Source organism: Anomaloglossus baeobatrachus, unplaced genomic scaffold (assembly GCF_048569485.1).
Source record: "Anomaloglossus baeobatrachus isolate aAnoBae1 unplaced genomic scaffold, aAnoBae1.hap1 Scaffold_2577, whole genome shotgun sequence".
In the NCBI taxonomy this organism is placed as follows: Eukaryota; Metazoa; Chordata; class Amphibia; order Anura; family Aromobatidae; genus Anomaloglossus; species Anomaloglossus baeobatrachus.
The window spans coordinates 175,980-194,867 of NW_027442133.1; the positions used below are offsets into that span (position 1 = coordinate 175,980).

At 46.0% G+C, this 18,888-nt stretch overlaps 2 protein-coding genes across 2 annotated transcripts in view; both read right to left on the reverse strand.

Annotated features, from left to right (window-relative positions):
- LOC142263434 (uncharacterized) overlaps positions 1-10,746 on the reverse strand; it is a 151,970-nt gene extending 141,224 nt beyond the window's left edge. Inside the window, exons 1-2 of the mRNA XM_075332215.1 lie at positions 10,604-10,746; positions 1,466-1,574 (exon numbers count right to left, since the gene is read on the reverse strand). Of these exons, the coding sequence (XP_075188330.1) occupies positions 1,466-1,526 (61 nt within the window). The 5' untranslated portion in view covers positions 1,527-1,574; positions 10,604-10,746. The remainder of the gene's footprint in view (positions 1-1,465; positions 1,575-10,603) is intronic.
- An 856-nt stretch (positions 10,747-11,602) lies between these two features.
- LOC142263433 (general transcription factor II-I repeat domain-containing protein 2-like) lies at positions 11,603-13,525 on the reverse strand. Its single transcript, XM_075332213.1, has one exon. It carries the CDS (start codon positions 13,523-13,525, stop codon positions 11,603-11,605), a length of 1,923 nt encoding a protein of 640 aa, XP_075188328.1.
- Between the last annotated feature and the right edge of the window lie 5,363 nt (positions 13,526-18,888).

The following is an 18,888-nucleotide window of genomic DNA, read 5'->3' on the forward strand; positions in this document are numbered from 1 at the left end:
AAAAAGAGGAAAATAGTCGAGTGGTGACCTACAACCCACAGCTTGAGGTACTGAGAACAGCCAAGAAACTTCACCACATTCTACACAAGGATAACCGGTTAAAACAATATTCAAAGATCCTCCATTGCTGTTCTACAGGCAACCTCCTAATTTAGGGAGCATCATGATCCGAAGCTCTATGCCCTCAGAGACACCAAGAGGAACTTATCCTTGCAATGTAAAGAGCTGCAAAACCAGCACTCATGTAGAGACCAAAGACCGGATACAGATCCCTAACACACAGAAGGACTATAAAATTCCTGGGACATTCACATGTTCCTCTTCCAACGTGGTGTACTTAATCCTGTGCACTATATGTCCTATTGGGGGCCTCTATGTTGGAGAAACAGGATAGAGACTGAGAGCAAGGATGAGATCTTACCGCCACACAATTACAGACAAAAAAAAAATCCATTTACCTATGGCCAAACATTTCTGTGCTTCAGGACACAACATAAAACATTTGAAAGTTGTCATATTAAAAGGCAACTTCAGATCACAGAGCTATTGCAGGGTCTGGGAATACAAATTCATTAAAATGTTTAACTGTTTAACTCTGTGGACACAGGACTCAACCTGTCAGGAGGATTTATGGCCCATTACAAAATATGAGGAATCTATTCCAGAGACTCACCAGACCTCTGATCCTACATGGATATTGGGACAATAAAACTCTCACAACACTATTTAAGTGTTGAGGATTTAAGGATTCACTTTCTAAGCTCAGTGTTTATTTAAAATGTCTTTTATTATGCCATCCCTCTGCTCTGTTTGTGCATATATTTGTTTCTTCAGATATTTTGTCATACCATACCTGATGAAAGGACCTGAGATGTCTCGAAAGCTTGCTTTGTAACATCACTTTATTTTATTTTAGTTAGCCATTAAAAGGTATCACAAGATTATAATTTTGTTCCTCTCACTGAGAACATTCAATAATTTTTCAACTGGCTATCATGGTACCAAAACCTTTTCACTTGTAACAATCAAACAGTTTAACCTGTGAGTCGCTGACCAGTTTTCAATTTTTCTGGTTATTTATATGCTGCTGTAATTTGCACTACTATATGTAATTAACCCTTTACTGGGTGTCACTACGGAGGTTGGTTGGAGTGTATTTTACTCTGTTCCCCTTGTGTGGCATTTTCCATCTTAGCCACTCTTCCTTGTTTTACTGCTTCACCTTCCTTTGTAAATTATTTCAATAAAATATTTTTTCACTTTTGCATTTATATTGTGGTCCTGTGGTAACTTTTGGGTTTCCCCTAATTAACAATTTTGGCTTTATACTTTAGGGGTGGGTCACATATTCTTTAAAGTTCTACACTATTTTAAAGCGCCTGATTCAGGTCCCTATAGACCTGGTTGCATCTGCCAATCCCGGGTCTGCCCATCACAAGTCATTACTCCTCGCCATGGCGATTACCTGTAGGATCCTCCTCTTTGCACCGCTTATCTCCCCACACATCGCTTTCTCCTTTCTCCATTATGCCTTCAAGATGACTCTTCCTCGGATATTTGCCTGGATTTCAAAACTGTGAAAATAATAAATGTGGGATTTCAAAGACTGTGGAGGAGAGACAGGCGCATAGGGTCTTAACCAATAAAAACAATTATGAAAAATTACAAAGTGCACTCACCTATAGATGTTGTGAAAGTCACAACACCTAATGACTCATAATCGCTGGTGGAGACAGCTGCGGACTCGCAATAGTGGAAATGGATCTTCATAGGAAAACGGGGATCACCGCCGCGCTTGTCACAAATGACACTTAGTAGTTATTGTTACAAGTCATTTATTCAAAGGGCATTTTTGAATGTCAGATCTTCTGTGTCATTAATATACTGTCCTGAGGAAGGGGCAGAGACCCCTGAAACGCGTAGACCTGTATATGCTCTTTGAATAAATGACTTGGAACAATAACTACTAAATGTCATTGGTGTCTAGCGCGGCGGTGATCCCCGTTTTGCTATAAAAATCCAAAATAATAAATGTAAGTCACAGACAGAAAGAAAACTCTCGTGGAATGTTTTAGATGGACGCTTTTACTAGAATCTCATGTGGGCACTGAGCCACCAATCGCTGCCAACATCACCACCTCCTCTATCACCAGTGCTGCCCTCAGAGTCAGTACAGCGGCATCTAGTGGTAGAAGCAGGCGTCACTGGACCAGGGTCCGGTAAGTGTACCACATTACAACAAAGTGATTTCTTTCATTATTTTGTCTTGACATTTCGTATGCCCTAACATAATTTATTTATGATTCCCAAGTACTCCTGTTGTCCTGCGCCCGACGCCATCATTTCTGCCAAAGGTAGTATCTCCTTTTCATTTGAACGAGGAGATCGTACTTCCATCTTTCTGTCCGGCCCCCGCACACAGCCTGGAAAGGTCTTTGCATACACTAGACCTAGTGGGAGCTCTCAGAATTTACATCTCATGAACTGCTCCTTTCCGCAAGTCAGACAGTCTGTTCGTCCTGCCTACTGGTCCCAAGAGGGGCATGCCGGCGTCCAAGGCCACGATTGCAAGATGGATCAGGTCGGCCATATCGGAAGCCTACAGGATTAGGAACATGTCTCCTCTGAGGGGAGTAAAGACACATTCCACCCATGCAGTAGGGGCGTCTTGGGCAATCAGACATCAGGCGTCGGCCGAACAAGTCTGCAGAGCCGTCACGTGGTCCAGCCTACATACCTTTGCCAGGTTTTACCAGGTGCACACCCAGGCGTCAGCGGATGCCTGCCTTGGGAGAAAAGTATTTCTTCCATTCCCTGGAAATGAGAGACAATCTTATCCCCCACTGGGAACGTACGGCGCTTTTTCCAATCTAGCCCGCTAGACATGCGGTCCTGCATTGTCTTCTCAACCTTCTCTTCCTGGATACCCATAGTTGATAATACTGATTTGACTAATTTTCCTGTGTTTTCTACATGGAGACAATAACGGGCACACAACTCTTTGTTGCATAGAGCACATTCCCTGTGCTTGGACTTAGAACTGCACTTTCTAGGTCTATCAGGAGCCTGAAATAAAAACAGAAAAACAGGGGGGCTCTTTATGTGAACTTTCAGAGAGATGACTCACCCTTCAGAAGCAGAATAAAGGCCGTACCAGACTACAAGTTGGAATATTCACATCAGCTGATGATTCTCCTCTGGAGGGCTCCCTGGATTTACCAGACGTCACTTTATGCTGACCGGCCCCTTCATCACTCTTCCCTGAGCATCGACTACTTGGGGTAGTGGGATTCAGCCGGTTCTGTCCAGTTCAGGAGAACCGGTTGTTAAAATAGCAGCCGGTTCCTTGAAACGGCTGCGGCGATCTGGTTCCCTGTATTCATTTGTGTTGGTGTCTTTAAGACTCTAACACAAATGAATGCCCGTACCTCCGCGCAGCACTTCCGTGTTCAGTGAAGCCTGTCGACTCCCTGACCCGGCGCTGACGCTGCAGAGAGGTCAAGGCAGCATGGGGCGGTTGCTCCTCCACTGCCATTTGTCAGCGTCAGTGTGCCTGCTGAGTGCCGCGGAGGATGGAAGACACAGGAGGAGCTGCCAGTGCCTGGAGCAGGTAAGCGCTCAGTGAGCCGAAGATGCAGGGAGAGGAGCCACATAAGATGGGAGCTAAATATGGGGAGAGGGGCCGCATAAGATGGGAGCTAAATATGGGGAGAGGGGCCGCATAAGACGGGAGCTAAATATGGGGAGAGGGGCTGCATAAGACGGAAGCTAAATATGGGGAGAGGGGTCGCATAAGACGGGAGCTAAATATGGGGAGAGGGGCCGCAAAAAGACGGGAGCTAAATATGGGGAGAGGGGTCGCATAAGACGGGAGCTAAATATGGGGAGAGGGGTCGCATAAGACGGGAGCTAAGTATGGGGAGAGGGGTCGCATAAGACGGGAGCTATATGGGGAGAGGGGCCACATAAGATTGGAGCTATGTGGGGAAAGGAGACAATATAAGATGGGAGCTATATGGGGAGAGGAGGTCGCAAAAGATGGGAGCTATATAGGGAGAGGATGCCGCATAGGTGGGAGCTATATGGGAAAAGGAGCCATATGGGACAAGATCTGCAGGGGAGAAGGAGCATATGGGATGAGATCTGCTGGGGAAAGAGGCCATGATAGGATGGGATCTGATGGGGGAAAGAGTCCATGATGGGATGGGATCTGCAGGAGAAAAGAGACCATGATGGGATGGGATCTGCAGGGGAAAAGAGGTCATAATGGGATGGGATCTGCAGGGGGAAAGCAGCCACATGGCATGAGATCTGTATGGGGAATTTCGTCCGTTCCAATTTTAGCAGGAATACTTTAGTAATCATTTTTAAAAATTTTAGAAAAACCGTTTAATACAATATGACTGACAGTGACTGGAACAATTGGTGCTGGACAGGAGAGTGAAAGCATAGGAGCGGAAGAAGGGGAAAGAGATTATACTTTAAATTACTTGTATATTTTGGTTGAGGAAAGTGCGTGAAAATGGGTGTGGCTAACAAAATGGGTTTGGTTACAGAATTGGTGTGGTTTTCAAATGGGCGGGGTTTACAGAGAACCTGTTGTTAAAAATTTGAATCCCACCCCTGGGTTAGTTGCACGACTGTCTCGACCTTTATGGAACGTCGTCTTCATTTTAGGTGAGGCAGATCGTGGCCTTGAAGTTTTTTCTCGAGATGGTGAAGTTTGTAGCTTCATTTGTTGCTGCAACTGCCACTGTGGACACCGCTGCGGTGATTGCTGTTCGTCATCCATTGTTTGCTGGGGAGCAAGGCTGAATGATACCTAGCCTGCTCCCTCCAGTATTCAGTTTTAAAAAGCCCTCCAATTGTACTGTACCGCCCCGTGCAGATCCGGGCTCACTGGTGGGTGGCTCGAGCGTCTCCGGACCCGGGAGCCCAGTGGTCACTTCGACCCGAAAGGGAGGGCTGGCGCTTTAGGGGACCTAGGTTTACAGCTGGAGCAGTGTTTATAAGTTCGTAACGCCACCCACGTTTTGTGGTGAAGGTGGACACCACCGCTGCTGTTTTACGGGGCACCCGGGGGAGATGTTGTGCAGCAAGTTGTTAACCCCTCCGTGAGTAGGAGTGGTGGCCCCGAGACCCGTTGGGGGGAGCGGGGCAGTTCAGGGCGACGTGCGGCCGGTCCACCTTCACCACAACCCATGGGTGGCGTCACGAACTTACAAACACGGCTCCGGCCGTACACCTACGTTCCCCTAAAGCGCCAGCCCTCCCTTTTGGGTCGAAGTGGCCACAGGGCGCCCGGGTCCGGAGACGCTCGAGCCACCCACCAGCGACCCCGGATCTGAGCGGCTCGGCTGCCGCCGAGCACGGGGCGGTAGATAGTCAATAAGCTGCTGTCAATGCTGCATTAGACTCTTAGATTTATATGCAAATAATCAATATGCAACTATTTTTCCTGTGGCTTTTGATTTTCTGTAGACAGACGGAGACTTTGAGAGACAGAGAGCGCCAGAGAGACAGTTACTATCCTGTGCAATGCCGGGTAGTACAGCTAGTATGTGTAATATAAATTATATAATCTCCATGCAGATATTCATAGTTGCACCATGTTTAAGGCCCGTTTCACACGTCAGTGAAAAACACTGATGTTCTTCACTGACGTGTAAAACACGCACATGTCCCTCCGTGTTCTGTGATTTACGGCACACGTGGGTTGTCCATGTGCAATCCGTGATTGCATATGGACATTACTCACCTGCCTTCGTTCCTGCTGTCCATGGTGCTGAAGGCTCCTGCTCTGCAGCGTCCGCCCACCACTCTCTGCAGTTACTTCCTGGTCGGCTGTTCCTGCTCTCATGAATATTCATGAGCCACGCAGGAGCTGCCGAGAGCGGAGCAGGCAGAGCGAATTGCAGGCAAGGTAAGTTGATAATATTTAATGTGTCAGTGATTTTCTGGCACGTGTTTCACAGATCACACACGGATCACACCATAGTGTGGTCCGTGGGTCATCAGTGATACCAGTAAAAAACTGACTTGTCTCTCCGTGCAGAATCACGGCCACAGGTGTACGCTGCACGGAGACAAGTTCAGTGAAAAATCACTGTGAGCAGACCCATTGATTATAATGGGTCTGCGTATGTCAGTGAGTCTAGTACGTTTAAAAAAAAGCACAAACGTACCAGAATCACGGACGTGTGAAGGGGACCTAAGACCGGACACGTATGCTCAGCTCCAAAATATATGCTGCAAGCCATTATATACACAGCTCAAAACTATATACTGTGGAGCTGTGTATATACAGTGCTGGCCAAAAGTATTGGCACCCCTGCAATTCTGTCAGAGAATACTCAGTTTCTTCTTGAAAATGATTGCAATCACAAATTCTTTGGTATTATTATCTTAATTTAATTTGTCTTCAATGGGAAAAAAAAATGTCAAAAAGCCAAATTGGATATAATTCCACACTAAACATAAAAAAGGGGGTGGACAAAAGTATTGGCACTGTTTGAAAAATCATGTGATGCTTCTCTAATTTGTGTAATTAACAGTACATGTAACTTACCTGTGGCACCTAACAGGTGTTGGCAATAACTAAATCACACTTGCAGCCAGTTGACATGGATTGAAGTTGACTCAGCCTCTGTCCTGTGTCCTTGTGTGCACCACATTGAGCATGGAGAAAAGAAAGAAGACCAAGGAACTGTCTGAGGACTTGAGACTCCAAATTGTGAGGAAGCATGAGCAATCTCGAGGCTACAAGTCAATCTCCAAAGACCTGAAAGTTCCTGTGTCTACGGTGCGCAGTGTCATCAAGAAGTGTAAAGCCCATGGCACTGTGGCTAACCTCCCTAGATGTGGAAGGAAAAGAAAAATTGACGAGAGATTTCAACGCAAGATTGTGCAGATGGTGGATAAAGAACCTTGACTAACATCCAAACAAGTTCAAGCTGCCCTGCAGTCCGAGGGTACAACAGTGTCAACCCGTACTATCCGTCGGTGTCTGAATGAAAAGGGACTGTATGGTAGGATACCCAGGAAGGCCCCACTTCTTACCCAGAGACATAAAAAAGCCAAGTAAGTTTTGGCTGGAGTTTGCCAAAACTTACCTGAGAAAGCCTAAAACGTTTTGGAAGAATGTTCTCTGGTCAGATGAGACAAAAGTAGAGCTTTATGGGAAAAGCCATCAACATAGAGTTTACAGGTAAAAAAAAAAGAGGCATTGAAAGAAAAGAACACGGTCCCTACAGTCAAACATGGCGGAGGTTCCCTGATGTTTTGGGGTTGCTTTGGTGCCTCTGGCACTGGACTGCTTGACCGTGTGCATAGCATTATGAAGTCTGAAGACTACCAACAAATTTTGCAGCATAATGTAGGGCCCAGTGTGAGAAATCTGGGTCTCCTTCAGAGGTCATGGGTCTTCCAGCAGGACAATGACCCAAAACACGATTCAAAAAGCAGTAGAAAATGGTTTGAGAGAAAGCACTGGAGACTACTAAAGTGGCCAGCAATGAGTCCAGACCTGAACCCCATAGAACACCTGTGGAGAGATCTCAAAATGGCAGTTTGGAGAAGGCAATAACAAATTATTTGGTATTATCTTTATTTATTTTGCTTGCAATGAAAAAGCACAAAAGAGAATGAAACAAAAATCAAACCTTTGATCATTTCACACAAAACTCCAAAAATGGGCCAGACAAAAGTATTGGCACCCTCAGCCTAATACTTGGTTGCACAACCTTTAGCCAAAATAACTGCGAACAACCGCTTCCGGTAACCATCAGTGAGTTTCTTACAATGCTCTGCTGGAATTTAAGACCATTCTTCTTTGGCAAACTGCTCCAGGTCCCTGAGATTTGAAGGGTGCCTTCTCCAAATTGCCATTTTGAGATCTCTCCACAGGTGTTCTATGGGATTCAGGTCTAGACTCATTGCTGGCCACTTTAGTAGTCTCCAGTGCTTTCTCTCAAACCATTTTCTAGTGCTTTTTGAAGTGTGTTTTGGGTCATTGTCCTGCTGGAAGACCCATGACCTTTGAGGGAGACCCAGCTTTCTCACACTGGGTCCTACATTATGCTGCAAAATTTGTTGGTAGTCTTCAGACTTCATAATGCCATGCACATGGTCAAGCAGTCTAGTGCCAGAGGCAGCAAAGCAACCCCAAAACATCAGGGAACCTCCGCCATGTTTGACTGTAGGGACCATGTTCTTTTCTTTGAATGCCTCTTTTTTTTTTTCCTGTAAACTCTATGTTGATGGCTTTTCCCAAAAAGCTCTACTTTTGTCTCATCAGACCAGAGAACATTCTTCCAAAATGTTTTAGGCTTTCTCAGGTAAGTTTTGGCAAACTCCAGCCTGGCTTTTTTATGTCTCGGGGTAAGAAGTGGGGTCTTCCTGGGTATCCTACCATACAGTCCCTTTTCATTCAGACGCCGACGGATAGTACGGGATGACACTGTTGTACCCTCGGACTGCAGGGCAGCTTGAACTTGTTTGGATGTTAGTCGAGGTTCTTTATCCACCATCCGCACAATCTTGCGTTGAAATCTCTCGTCAATTTTTCTTTTCCTTCCACATCTAGGGAGGTTAGCCACAGTGCCATGGGCTTTACACTTCTTGATGACACTGCGCACCGTAGACACAGGAACTTTCAGGTCTTTGGAGATGGGCTTGTAGCCTTGAGATTGCTCATGCTTCCTCACAATTTGGATTCTCAAGTCCTCAGACAGATCTTTGGTCTTCTTTCTTTGCTCCATGCTCAATGTGGTGCACACAAGGACACAGGACAGAGGTTGAGTCAACTTTAATCCATGTCAACTGGCTGCAAGTGTGATTTAGTTATTGCCAACACCTGTTAGGTGCCACAGGTAAGTTACAGGTGCTGTTATTACACAAATTAGAGAAGCATCACATGATTTTTCAAACAGTGCCAATACTTTTGTCCACCCCATTTTTATGTTTGGCTTTTTTACTATATTTTTTTTTCTTCATTGAAGACAAATTAAATGAAGATAATAATACCAAAGAATTTGTGATTGCAATCATTTTTTAGGAAGAAACTTAGTATTCTCTGACAGAATTGCAGGGGTGCCAATACTTTTGGCCAGCACTGTGTATATAGATATATATAGATATATATATATATATAGATATATATATATATATATATATATATATATATATATATATATTAGATATATATTATACAATATACACACACACCCCCCCCTCTACATTATATACTACATATACCCAGTACCATACTATATTCTGCTGTATACATCACATATGATACACAAAGACTGGTGTTTATACATCCTATGGGAGATAGTAACTGCAGGCATATATCCTGGCATACAGATGCACATATATAGGCAGGATTCCATAAACATAGACACAGGCAGGATTATATACTGTGTGTGTGTGTGTAACACAACAAAATCACTTTGTCCAGCTCACCTGCCGTTCGAAACGCGTCCTCTAGTGGGGCAGTTGTAATAACATGGACTGTTTTATAAGTTTATGAATAAAATGAAGTTTTAATGAAGATTTTTCCATGGACTTGGTTGCTGGATTTTTTTCTAACTATGACATGTGTGTGTGTGTGTATATATATATATATATAAATATAATATATATATACACACACACACACACACACACACATCTATATTATATATATATATATCTATATATATATATCTATATATATATATATATATATATATATATATATATATATATATATATATACACATACACGCACACACACACGCACACAGTATATATAAGCTAGCATGTGAAATAGAGCAAACAATAAGTAAAGACTGCAATAAGTAATGGATATGGAGGCAGGATTCCACACACATGGACACAGGCAGGTTTATATATTGTATATATAAATATATATAGGCTAGCATGTGTTAAAAATATACCCCTTAAATATATTTTTCTTTATATTTGCGATGAGCTTAAAAATCCGATAAGACTTCAAAATTGTAAAAATAAAAAATGTATGTTATATTGAGTAAAAATGACAAAGATGGAACAGTTCATTAGTTCAGTTACAGAAATGAGAAATAGTATTCTTCGTGAGCTTACGTGAAGAGTTCAATAATAGTCCATATCTTAACTAAATCAGTAGAAGTCTTCATTCATCTTTCCCTGGTTCCTGAATGGGTTAGGTCATGCTGGAGACCTGTCACCATATGTTTCTCCGGGTGGGCGGATGGTTTTTGGCTCAGCAGCTGACATGTGTACGTGCAGATTGACTCCCCGGAGAAAGAGTGCCCCCCCCCCCCCTCTCCTGAGAAGTGTCATGTTATATATGCAGCTGCTCAAGACCATATAGGGAGATTTTGCTGTACACATGATGTAAGCCTCCAATATAGACCGGTCTGTCAGCATATATACTCAATAAGTCCTATTATAATGGGTTTGATACGGTAGCTAGATGTATTAATATTAATAATATTTAATGTTTTTACAATGTGAAATCGAACAAACAAAGTAAAGACAGAAAGAGACCATCAGTATATAAAGACTGCAATAAGTGACGGGTACAGAGGAGAACCACATGTCCCAAATATCATGCACTTACCTCAGAGGAATGGCAGTGTGTGAGGAATGGCAGTGTGTGTGGGCTGCTTGGGAGTGTGTGTGTGCTGCTGGTCCGTATGTGTGTGCTGCTCGGCAGTGTGTGTGTGCTGCTCGGCAGTCTTTGTCACCATGAGGCAGGGGTTGTAAAAGGGGCTAACTGGAAGTGACAAAGCTGGAGCAGCAGGAAGTGGGGCATGGAATGTGTATAAGGAATAGCACAGGAAGTGCGGCCAAGAAAGGAGGAGCAACAGGACAGAAGTGGGGCAATATCTGTACAATAAAGATAGCTGAAGTAAGGAATAAGAGGGACAATATAATAATAATTTTATTCATTTATATAGCGCTATTAATTCCACAGCGCTTTACAAACATTGGTAATACTGTCCCCATTGGGGCTCACAATCTGGAGTCCCTATCTATAGGTCTTTGGAGTGTGGGAGGAAACCGGAGAAAACCCACGCAAACACGGGGAGAACATACAAACTCCTTGCAGATGGTGTCCTTGGTGGGATTTGAACCCAGGACCCCAGCGCTGCAAGACTGCAGTGCTAACCACTGAGCCACCACAAGACTGCAGTGCTAACCACTGAGCCACCACAAGACTGCAGTGCTAACCACTGAGCCACTGTGCCGCCCAAGATATAAGAGCAGATATGTACTGAAAAGAGAGTGGAGCTAACAAAAGTTAGGAAGAGAAGATTAGAAAGAAAAGAATTGAGAGAAATAATACAAAAAAAAAATGGCAGCAAGACCTAAAAAGCGACCAAATGGCTCCAATAACCAGATTAGACCTGGGAAAGAGAAAGATAGGGATCAGGGAGGAGGAAGTGGAGGAATGCAAATCGAGTAAATAGTATCCTATAGAGCAGTCATGGCGAACCTTTCAGAGACGGAGTGCCCAAACTACAACACAAAACCCATTTATTTATTGTGAAGTGCCACGAGGGCAATATAATCTGAATAACAGAACTTTACAATCATTTGGCATGCTTTTGAACAATTAATGTGATTTTTGCTGTTGCATGCATGCTGATAACTTGTCTACCCTTGGCTCATACTTTGTAAGTTTGAGGGCAACACATGCTGCACTCAGGTCATCTGTTAGTCTGTTTCTAATGTCAGATTTGATATAATTCAAAGCTGAAAACAGCTGCTCACAAGAATATGACGACCCAAACAGGGTAAGTAAAGCAATCCCAAGTGCTTTCATTGACTTAAAATTATTTGGCAGAGAATTCCACACTTTAAGGATTTCATTTTCTGAACTAACTGGGCTGTCCTTTGTCATTCCTTCTATCTTCTCAAGTGTTTCACGCAGGTCACAGAATTTATTTTTCCAGATAGAGCTTTCTTGAAATTCCAATAGCTCCATTTCAAGATTCCCTAAATCTAACCATTGTAAGCAGGAAAGATCAATATCTTCAAATTTGGCTCTCTCTGGAAATGTCAGAAAACACAGAGTTGTCTCCATTTTACGGAACTGTAAAAATCTGTTACTAAAATTGACCTTTGCAGCTCGTACAATGCTAGAAAATTCCTTGTAGATTTCTTGATGGCTGGTGAGACTGTCTACAAATGTAGAATTTTCTAAATGCATTTTTAGATTTGGAAAATATTTCAGTTGCCCACTTTCAATGTCTCTTTCAAAAACCTGAAGTTTTCTCTCAAATGTTTTAATATCACAAAACATTCTTTCTGCTGTTTTCCCTACAGCTACACCTTGTAGTTGTTTATTCAGTACATTGAAGTGTAGTGTAAAATCTGTGAAAAACATGAGGTTGGTAAGCCAGGCCATATCAGTGAGCTGTGGATATTCCTGCCCTTTTTCATTCATAAACAGCCTAATTTCTTCCAAGCAAGCTACAAATCTCTCCAGGACTTGTCCTCTGCTCAGCCACCGGACATTATTGTACATAAGTAAGCAATTATACTGTGCCTGAACCTCCTCAAGAAGTGCTTGAAATTGTCGAGAATTTAGAGCACGAGCTATGATGTAATTAACCATTTTTGTGACATCTTTAAGGACATCCTCAAATTTTTTGCTACTTTCCCTGGCACAGAGAGCTTCTTGATGTATAATACAATGGAACTGAATGACTTCATGTTTTATTTCTTTAACAAAGAACTGTATGAAACCAGCTGATTTACCCACCATAGAAGGTGCCCCATCACTAGTAATTGAAACAACTTTTTCTGGTCTTATGTCTTGTGACAAAAAAGCCTCCATCACAGCATTGTGGATATCTATCCCTTGTGTTCTTTCAGGCAAGGATAACAGTTTCACCAGCTCCTCTCTCATAGTGTCACCAGCAGCATAACGCAAAATTACTGCTAGTCTTGCGTGATTTTTTACATCTGTGCTTTCATCCAAGCACATTGAGTAACAAGCTGCCTTTTGTAGGTCAGTGGTGAGCTGCTGACTAACATCACTTGCCATGCGCTGGACTCGATCTTTAACAGTATTTCTGCTAAGTGGCATCTCAGAGATGCGTTGACTAATTTTATCTTTATTTGGCAAATCATGAAAAAGAGAATTACTCCCAGACAACATGGCTGCTTTGATAATTTCCCCATCAGAGAGGGGCTTACCATGTTTTGCTAAGACCAGGGACATTTGAAAACTGGCAGCTGTCAGATGATTTGTTCTACTTGGAGAAAGATAGTTGCAAAAACTAAGAGACTGGGAATTATATTTTCTCAATTTGCCTTCAAGAAACTCTTTTCGTTCAGTTTCACTTAGTTGGGCAACATTTTTGTGGTTGGTGTCAAAGTGCCGTCTGACACTTGATGTGCGACACACAACACTTTCATTACACAGAGTACATAACGCTTTCCCACTGCGTTCAATAACTCCAAATGACTCTGTCCAGACCTCTTGGAATGATCTTCCACTATCTGTTTTTGCTTTTTTTGCTGTACTCATATCTGGTGGCTGCCAACTTCTGAGTCCTGATTAGCTTGGAAAGTAGCAAGGGAAGCTGGCTGTCTCGGAAAAGCTGGTTGTCTCAGAAAAGCTGGCTGTCTCGGAGAAGCTGGCTGGCTCGGAAAGCTGGCTGGGCTAGCTTGGAAAAGCTGGCTGGCTCGGAAAAGCTGGATGGGCTGGCTCGGAGAAGCTGGATGGACTGGCTTGGAAAAGCTTGCTGGCTTTGAAAAGCTTGCTGGCTTTGAAAAGCTTGCTGGCTTTGAAAAGCTTGCTGGATTTGAAAAGCTTGCTGGATTTGAAAAGCTTGCTGGATTTGAAAAGCTGGCTGGCTCGGAAAAGCTGGCTGGCTCGGAAAAGCTGGCTGGGCTGGCTTGGAAAAGTTGTCTGGCTTAGAAAAGCAAGCTGGCTGGCTCGGAAAGCTGGCTGGGCTGGCTTGGAAAAGCTGTCTGGCTTGGAAAAGCAGGCTGGCTGGCTCGGAGAAGCTGGATGGACTGGCTTGGAAAAGCTTGCTGGCTTTGAAAAGCTGGCTGGCTCGGAAAAGCTGGCTGGATCGGAAAAGTTGGCTGGCTCGGAAAAGCTAGCTGGCTCGGAAAAGCTGGCTGGCTCGGAAAGCTCGCTGGGCTGGCTTGGAAAAGTTGTCTGGCTTAGAAAAGCAAGCTGGCTGGCTCGGAAAGCTGGCTGGGCTGGCTTGGAAAAGCTGTCTGGCTTGGAAAAGCAGGCTGGCTGGCTCGGAAAGCTGGCTGGGCTGGCTTGGAAAAGCTGTCTGGCTTGGAAAAGCTTGCTGGCTTTGAAAAGCTGGCTGGCTCGGAAAAGCTGGCTGGCTCGGAAAAGCTGGCTGGCTCGGAAAAGCTTGCTGGCTTTGAAAAGTTGGCTGGCTCGGAAAAGCTGGCTGGCTCGGAAAAGCTGGCTGGGCTGTCTTGGAAAAGCTGTCTAGCTTGGAAAAGCTGGCTGGCTTTGAAAAGCTGGCTGGCTCGGAAAGCTGGCTGGCTCGGAAAGCTTCACTGTGAACTGAAAAAATATATATTGGCTGCAGCTCCACATTTGACAAAAGAAAAATATATATAACTTAAATTGTACCTATCAAAGACATGTCAAAAGTTTCGCTGGCGGTCCGGGTGCTAAGATTGCCAACAGCCGCCAAACGTGTGACAGGTGCACTTTAACTTTTAATTACTGTGTTCACCACCTCTCCAATAAGACTGGTTCCATGGCCCCCCCCACTCCACATCCACAGCACATGTAATGTTCCCATCCTGATACTCTCCATCTAGTACTGTGCCCCACCCAGATCCTTGTAATACTGTGCCCATGCAGATACATATAATACTGTGCCCATCCAGATAATACTGTGCCCATCCAGATACATATAATACTGTGCCCATCCAGATAATACTGTGCCCATCCAGATACATATAATACTGTGCCCATCCAGATAATACTGTGCCCATCCAGATACATATAATACTGTGCCCATCCAGATCATTGTAATACTGTGCCCATCCAGATACATATAATACTGTGCCCCATCCAGATACAGATAATACTGTGCCCATCCAGATACATATAATACTGTGCCCATCCAGAACCATATAATACTGTGCCCAATCCAGATGCATATAATACTGTGCCCATCCAGATAATACTGTGCCCATCCAGATACATATAATACTGTGCCCATCCAGATCCTTGTAATACTGTGCCCATCCAGATCCTTGTAATACTGTGCCCATCCAGATCCTTGTAATACTGTGCCCATCCAGATCCTTGTAATACTGTGCCCACTCAGTTTTTATTTGTTACTTTTTAGTCGCCTCTAGATAGTAAAAAAAAAAAAAATCGTACTACTCACCTTCCTACTCCCACTTCACCGCTGTTCGCTCCTGGTCTCCTCAAGTCTTCTCTATTCCCGCGGCCACAACACGTGATGACGCCGGCGCCGTCACCGTCACATCAAGGTATGAGACAGTGTCGGGCTTAATGACGCTGCGGGGGGGTGTCAGCGGGAGGAGCAATGTCTCCTCCGATCTGACAGTCACAACTTTGAACTGCTAGCGCTAGCGCGCCAGCAATTTAAAGCGGCAGTACGATTCTGCCTGAGGCAGCGGCCGTCACATCATGGTATGCGACAATCGGGCTTAATGACGATGCGGGGGGTGTCAGCGGGAGGAGCAATGTCTCCTCCGATCTGACAGTCACAACTTTGAACTGCTAGCGCTAGCGCGCCAGCAATTCAAAACGGCAGTACGATTCTGCCTGAGGCAAGGACGCGCGTGCCAGCAGAGAGTGCTCTGCGTGCCCTCTCTGGCACGCGTGCCATAGGTTCGCCGTCACTGCTATAGAGTGTCAGTTGGAAAATATATCACACAGGACAATTAAACTCTCTGTTGAGACCTGTAGGGAGGGTCTGTAGTCTCCTATTACCTCCATGTCGTGAAGGGACAATTGTGCATTGTTTGGAAACTGCTGATCACAAAATTGTGCATTGTGTTCATGTAATATTATTCACCATATTCCCACCTACATTCAGGAATTTACCTTTTACCTCCTGTCTCTCGCTCTTTAATTTTGTCTCTCGTCTCCTGTCCCTCTATTACCTCATGTCTCTCTCTCTTCCCTCCTGTCTCTCTTCCCTCCTGTCTCTCTCTTCCCTCCTGTCTCTCTCTTCCCTCCTGTCTCTCTCTTCCCTCCTGTCTCTCTCTTCCCTCCAGTCTCTCTCTTCCCTCCTGTCTCTCTCTTCCCTCCTGTCTCTCTCTTCCCTCCTGTCTCTCTCTTCCCTCCAGTCTCTCTCTTCCCTCCAGTCTCTCTCTTCCCTCCTGTCTCTCTCTTCCCTCCTGTCTCTCTCTTCCCTCCTGTCCCTCTCTTCCCTCCTGTCTCTCTCTTCCCTCCAGTCTCTCTCTTCCCTCCTGTCTCTCTCTTCCCTCCTGTCTCTCTCTTCCCTCCAGTCTCTCTCTTCCCTCCAGTCTCTCTCTTCCCTCCTGTCTCTCTCTTCCCTCCTGTCTCTCTCTTCCCTCCTGTCCCTCTCTTCCCTCCTGTCTCTCTCTTCCCTCCTGTCTCTCTCTTCCCTCCTGTCTCTCTCTTCCCTCCTGTGTCTCTCTTCCCTCCTGTCTCTCTCTTCCCTCCTCTCTCTCTTCCCTCCTGTCTCTCTCTTTCCTCCTGTCTCTCTTCCCTCCTGTCTCTCTCTTCCCTCCTGTCTCTCTCTCCCCTCCTGTCTCTCTCTTCCCTCCTGTCTCTCTCTTCCCTCCTGTCTCTCTCTTCCCTCCTGTCCCTCTCTTCCCTCCTGTCTCTCTCTTCCCTCCTCTCTCTCTTCCCTCCTGTCCCTCTCTTCCCTCCTGTCCCTCTCTTCCCTCCTGTCTCTCTCTTCCCTCCTGTCCCTCTCTTCCCTCCTCTCTCTCTTCCCTCCTGTCCCTCTCTTCCCTCCTGTCCCTCTCTTCCCTCCTGTCTCTCTCTTCCCTCCTGTCTCTCTCTTCCCTCCTGTCTCTCTCTTCCCTCCTGTCTCTCTCTTCCCTCCTGTCCCTCTCTTCCCTCCTGTCTCTCTCTTCCCTCCTCTCTCTCTTCCCTCCTCTCTCTCTTCCCTCCTGTCTCTCTCTTTCCTCCTGTCTCTCTTCCCTCCTGTCCCTCTCTTCCCTCCTGTCTCTCTCTTCCCTCCTCTCTCTCTTCCCTCCTGTCCCTCTCTTCCCTCCTGTCTCTCTCTTCCCTCCTGTCTCTCTCTTCCCTCCTGTCCCTCTCTTCCCTCCTGTCTCTCTCTTCCCTCCTGTCCCTCTCTTCCCTCCTGTCTCTCTCTTCCCTCCTCTCTCTCTTCCCTCCTGTCCCTCTCTTCCCTCCTGTCCCTCTCTTCCCTCCTGTCTCTCTCTTCCCTCCTGTCTCTCTCTTCCCTCCTGTCTCTCTCTTCCCTCCTGTCTCTCTCTTCCCTCCTGTCCCTCTCTTCCCTCCTGTCTCTCTCTTCCCTCCTCTCTCTCTTCCCTCCTCTCTCTCTTCCCTCCTGTCTCTCTCTTTCCTCCTGTCTCTCTTCCCTCCTGTCTCTTTCTTCCCTCCTGTCTCTCTCTTCCCTCCTGTCTCTCTCTTCCCTCCTGTCTCTCTCTTCCCTCCTGTCCCTCTCTTCCCTCCTGTCTCTCTCTTCCCTCCTCTCTCTCTTCCCTCCTGTCCCTCTCTTCCCTCCTGTCCCTCTCTTCCCTCCTGTCTCTCTCTTCCCTCCTGTCTCTCTCTTCCCTCCTGTCTCTCTCTTCCCTCCTGTCCCTCTCTTCCCTCCTGTCTCTCTCTTCCCTCCTGTCTCTCTCTTCCCTCCTGTCCCTCTCTTCCCTCCTGTCTCTCTCTTCCCTCCTGTCTCTCTCTTCCCTCCTGTCTCTCTCTTTCCTCCTGTCTCTCTCTTCCCTCCTGTCTCTCTCTTCCCTCCTGTCCCTCTCTTCCCTCCTGTCTCTCTCTTCCCTCCTCTCTCTCTTCCCTCCTGTCCCTCTCTTCCCTCCTGTCTCTCTCTTCCCTCCTGTCTCTCTCTTCCCTCCTGTCTCTCTCTTCCCTCCTGTCTCTCTCTTCCCTCCTGTCCCTCTCTTCCCTCCTGTCTCTCTCTTCCCTCCTCTCTCTCTTCCCTCCTGTCCCTCTCTTCCCTCCTGTCCCTCTCTTCCCTCCTGTCTCTCTCTTCCCTCCTGTCTCTCTCTTCCCTCCTGTCTCTCTCTTCCCTCCTGTCCCTCTCTTCCATCCTGTCTCTCTCTTCCCTCCTCTCTCTCTTCCCTCCTCTCTCTCTTCCCTCCTGTCTCTCTCTTTTCTCCTGTCTCTCTTCCCTCCTGTCTCTCTCTTCCCTCCTGTCTCTCTCTTCCCTCCTGTCTCTCTCTTCCCTCCTGTCTCTCTCTTCCCTCCTGTCCCTCTCTTCCCTCCTGTCTCTCTCTTCCCTCCTCTCTCTCTTCCCTCCTGTCCCTCTCTTCCCTCCTGTCCCTCTCTTCCCTCCTGTCTCTCTCTTCCCTCCTGTCTCTCTCTTCCCTCCTGTCTCTCTCTTCCCTCCTGTCCCTCTCTTCCCTCCTGTCTCTCTCTTTCCTCCTCTCTCTCTTCCCTCCTCTCTCTCTTCCCTCCTGTCTCTCTCTTCCCTCCTGTCTCTCTTCCCTCCTGTCTCTCTTCCCTCCTGTCTCTCTCTTCCCTCCTGTCCCTCTCTTCCCTCCTGTCCCTCTCTTCCCTCCTGTCTCTCTCTTCCCTCCTGTCTCTCTCTTCCCTCCTGTCCCTCTCTTCCCTCCTGTCTCTCTCTTCCCTCCTCTCTCTCTTCCCTCCTCTCTCTCTTCCCTCCTGTCTCTCTCTTCCCTCCTGTCTCTCTCTTCCCTCCTGTCTCTCTCTCTTCCCTCCTGTCTCTCTCTCTTCCCTCCTGTCTCTCTTCCCTCCTGTCT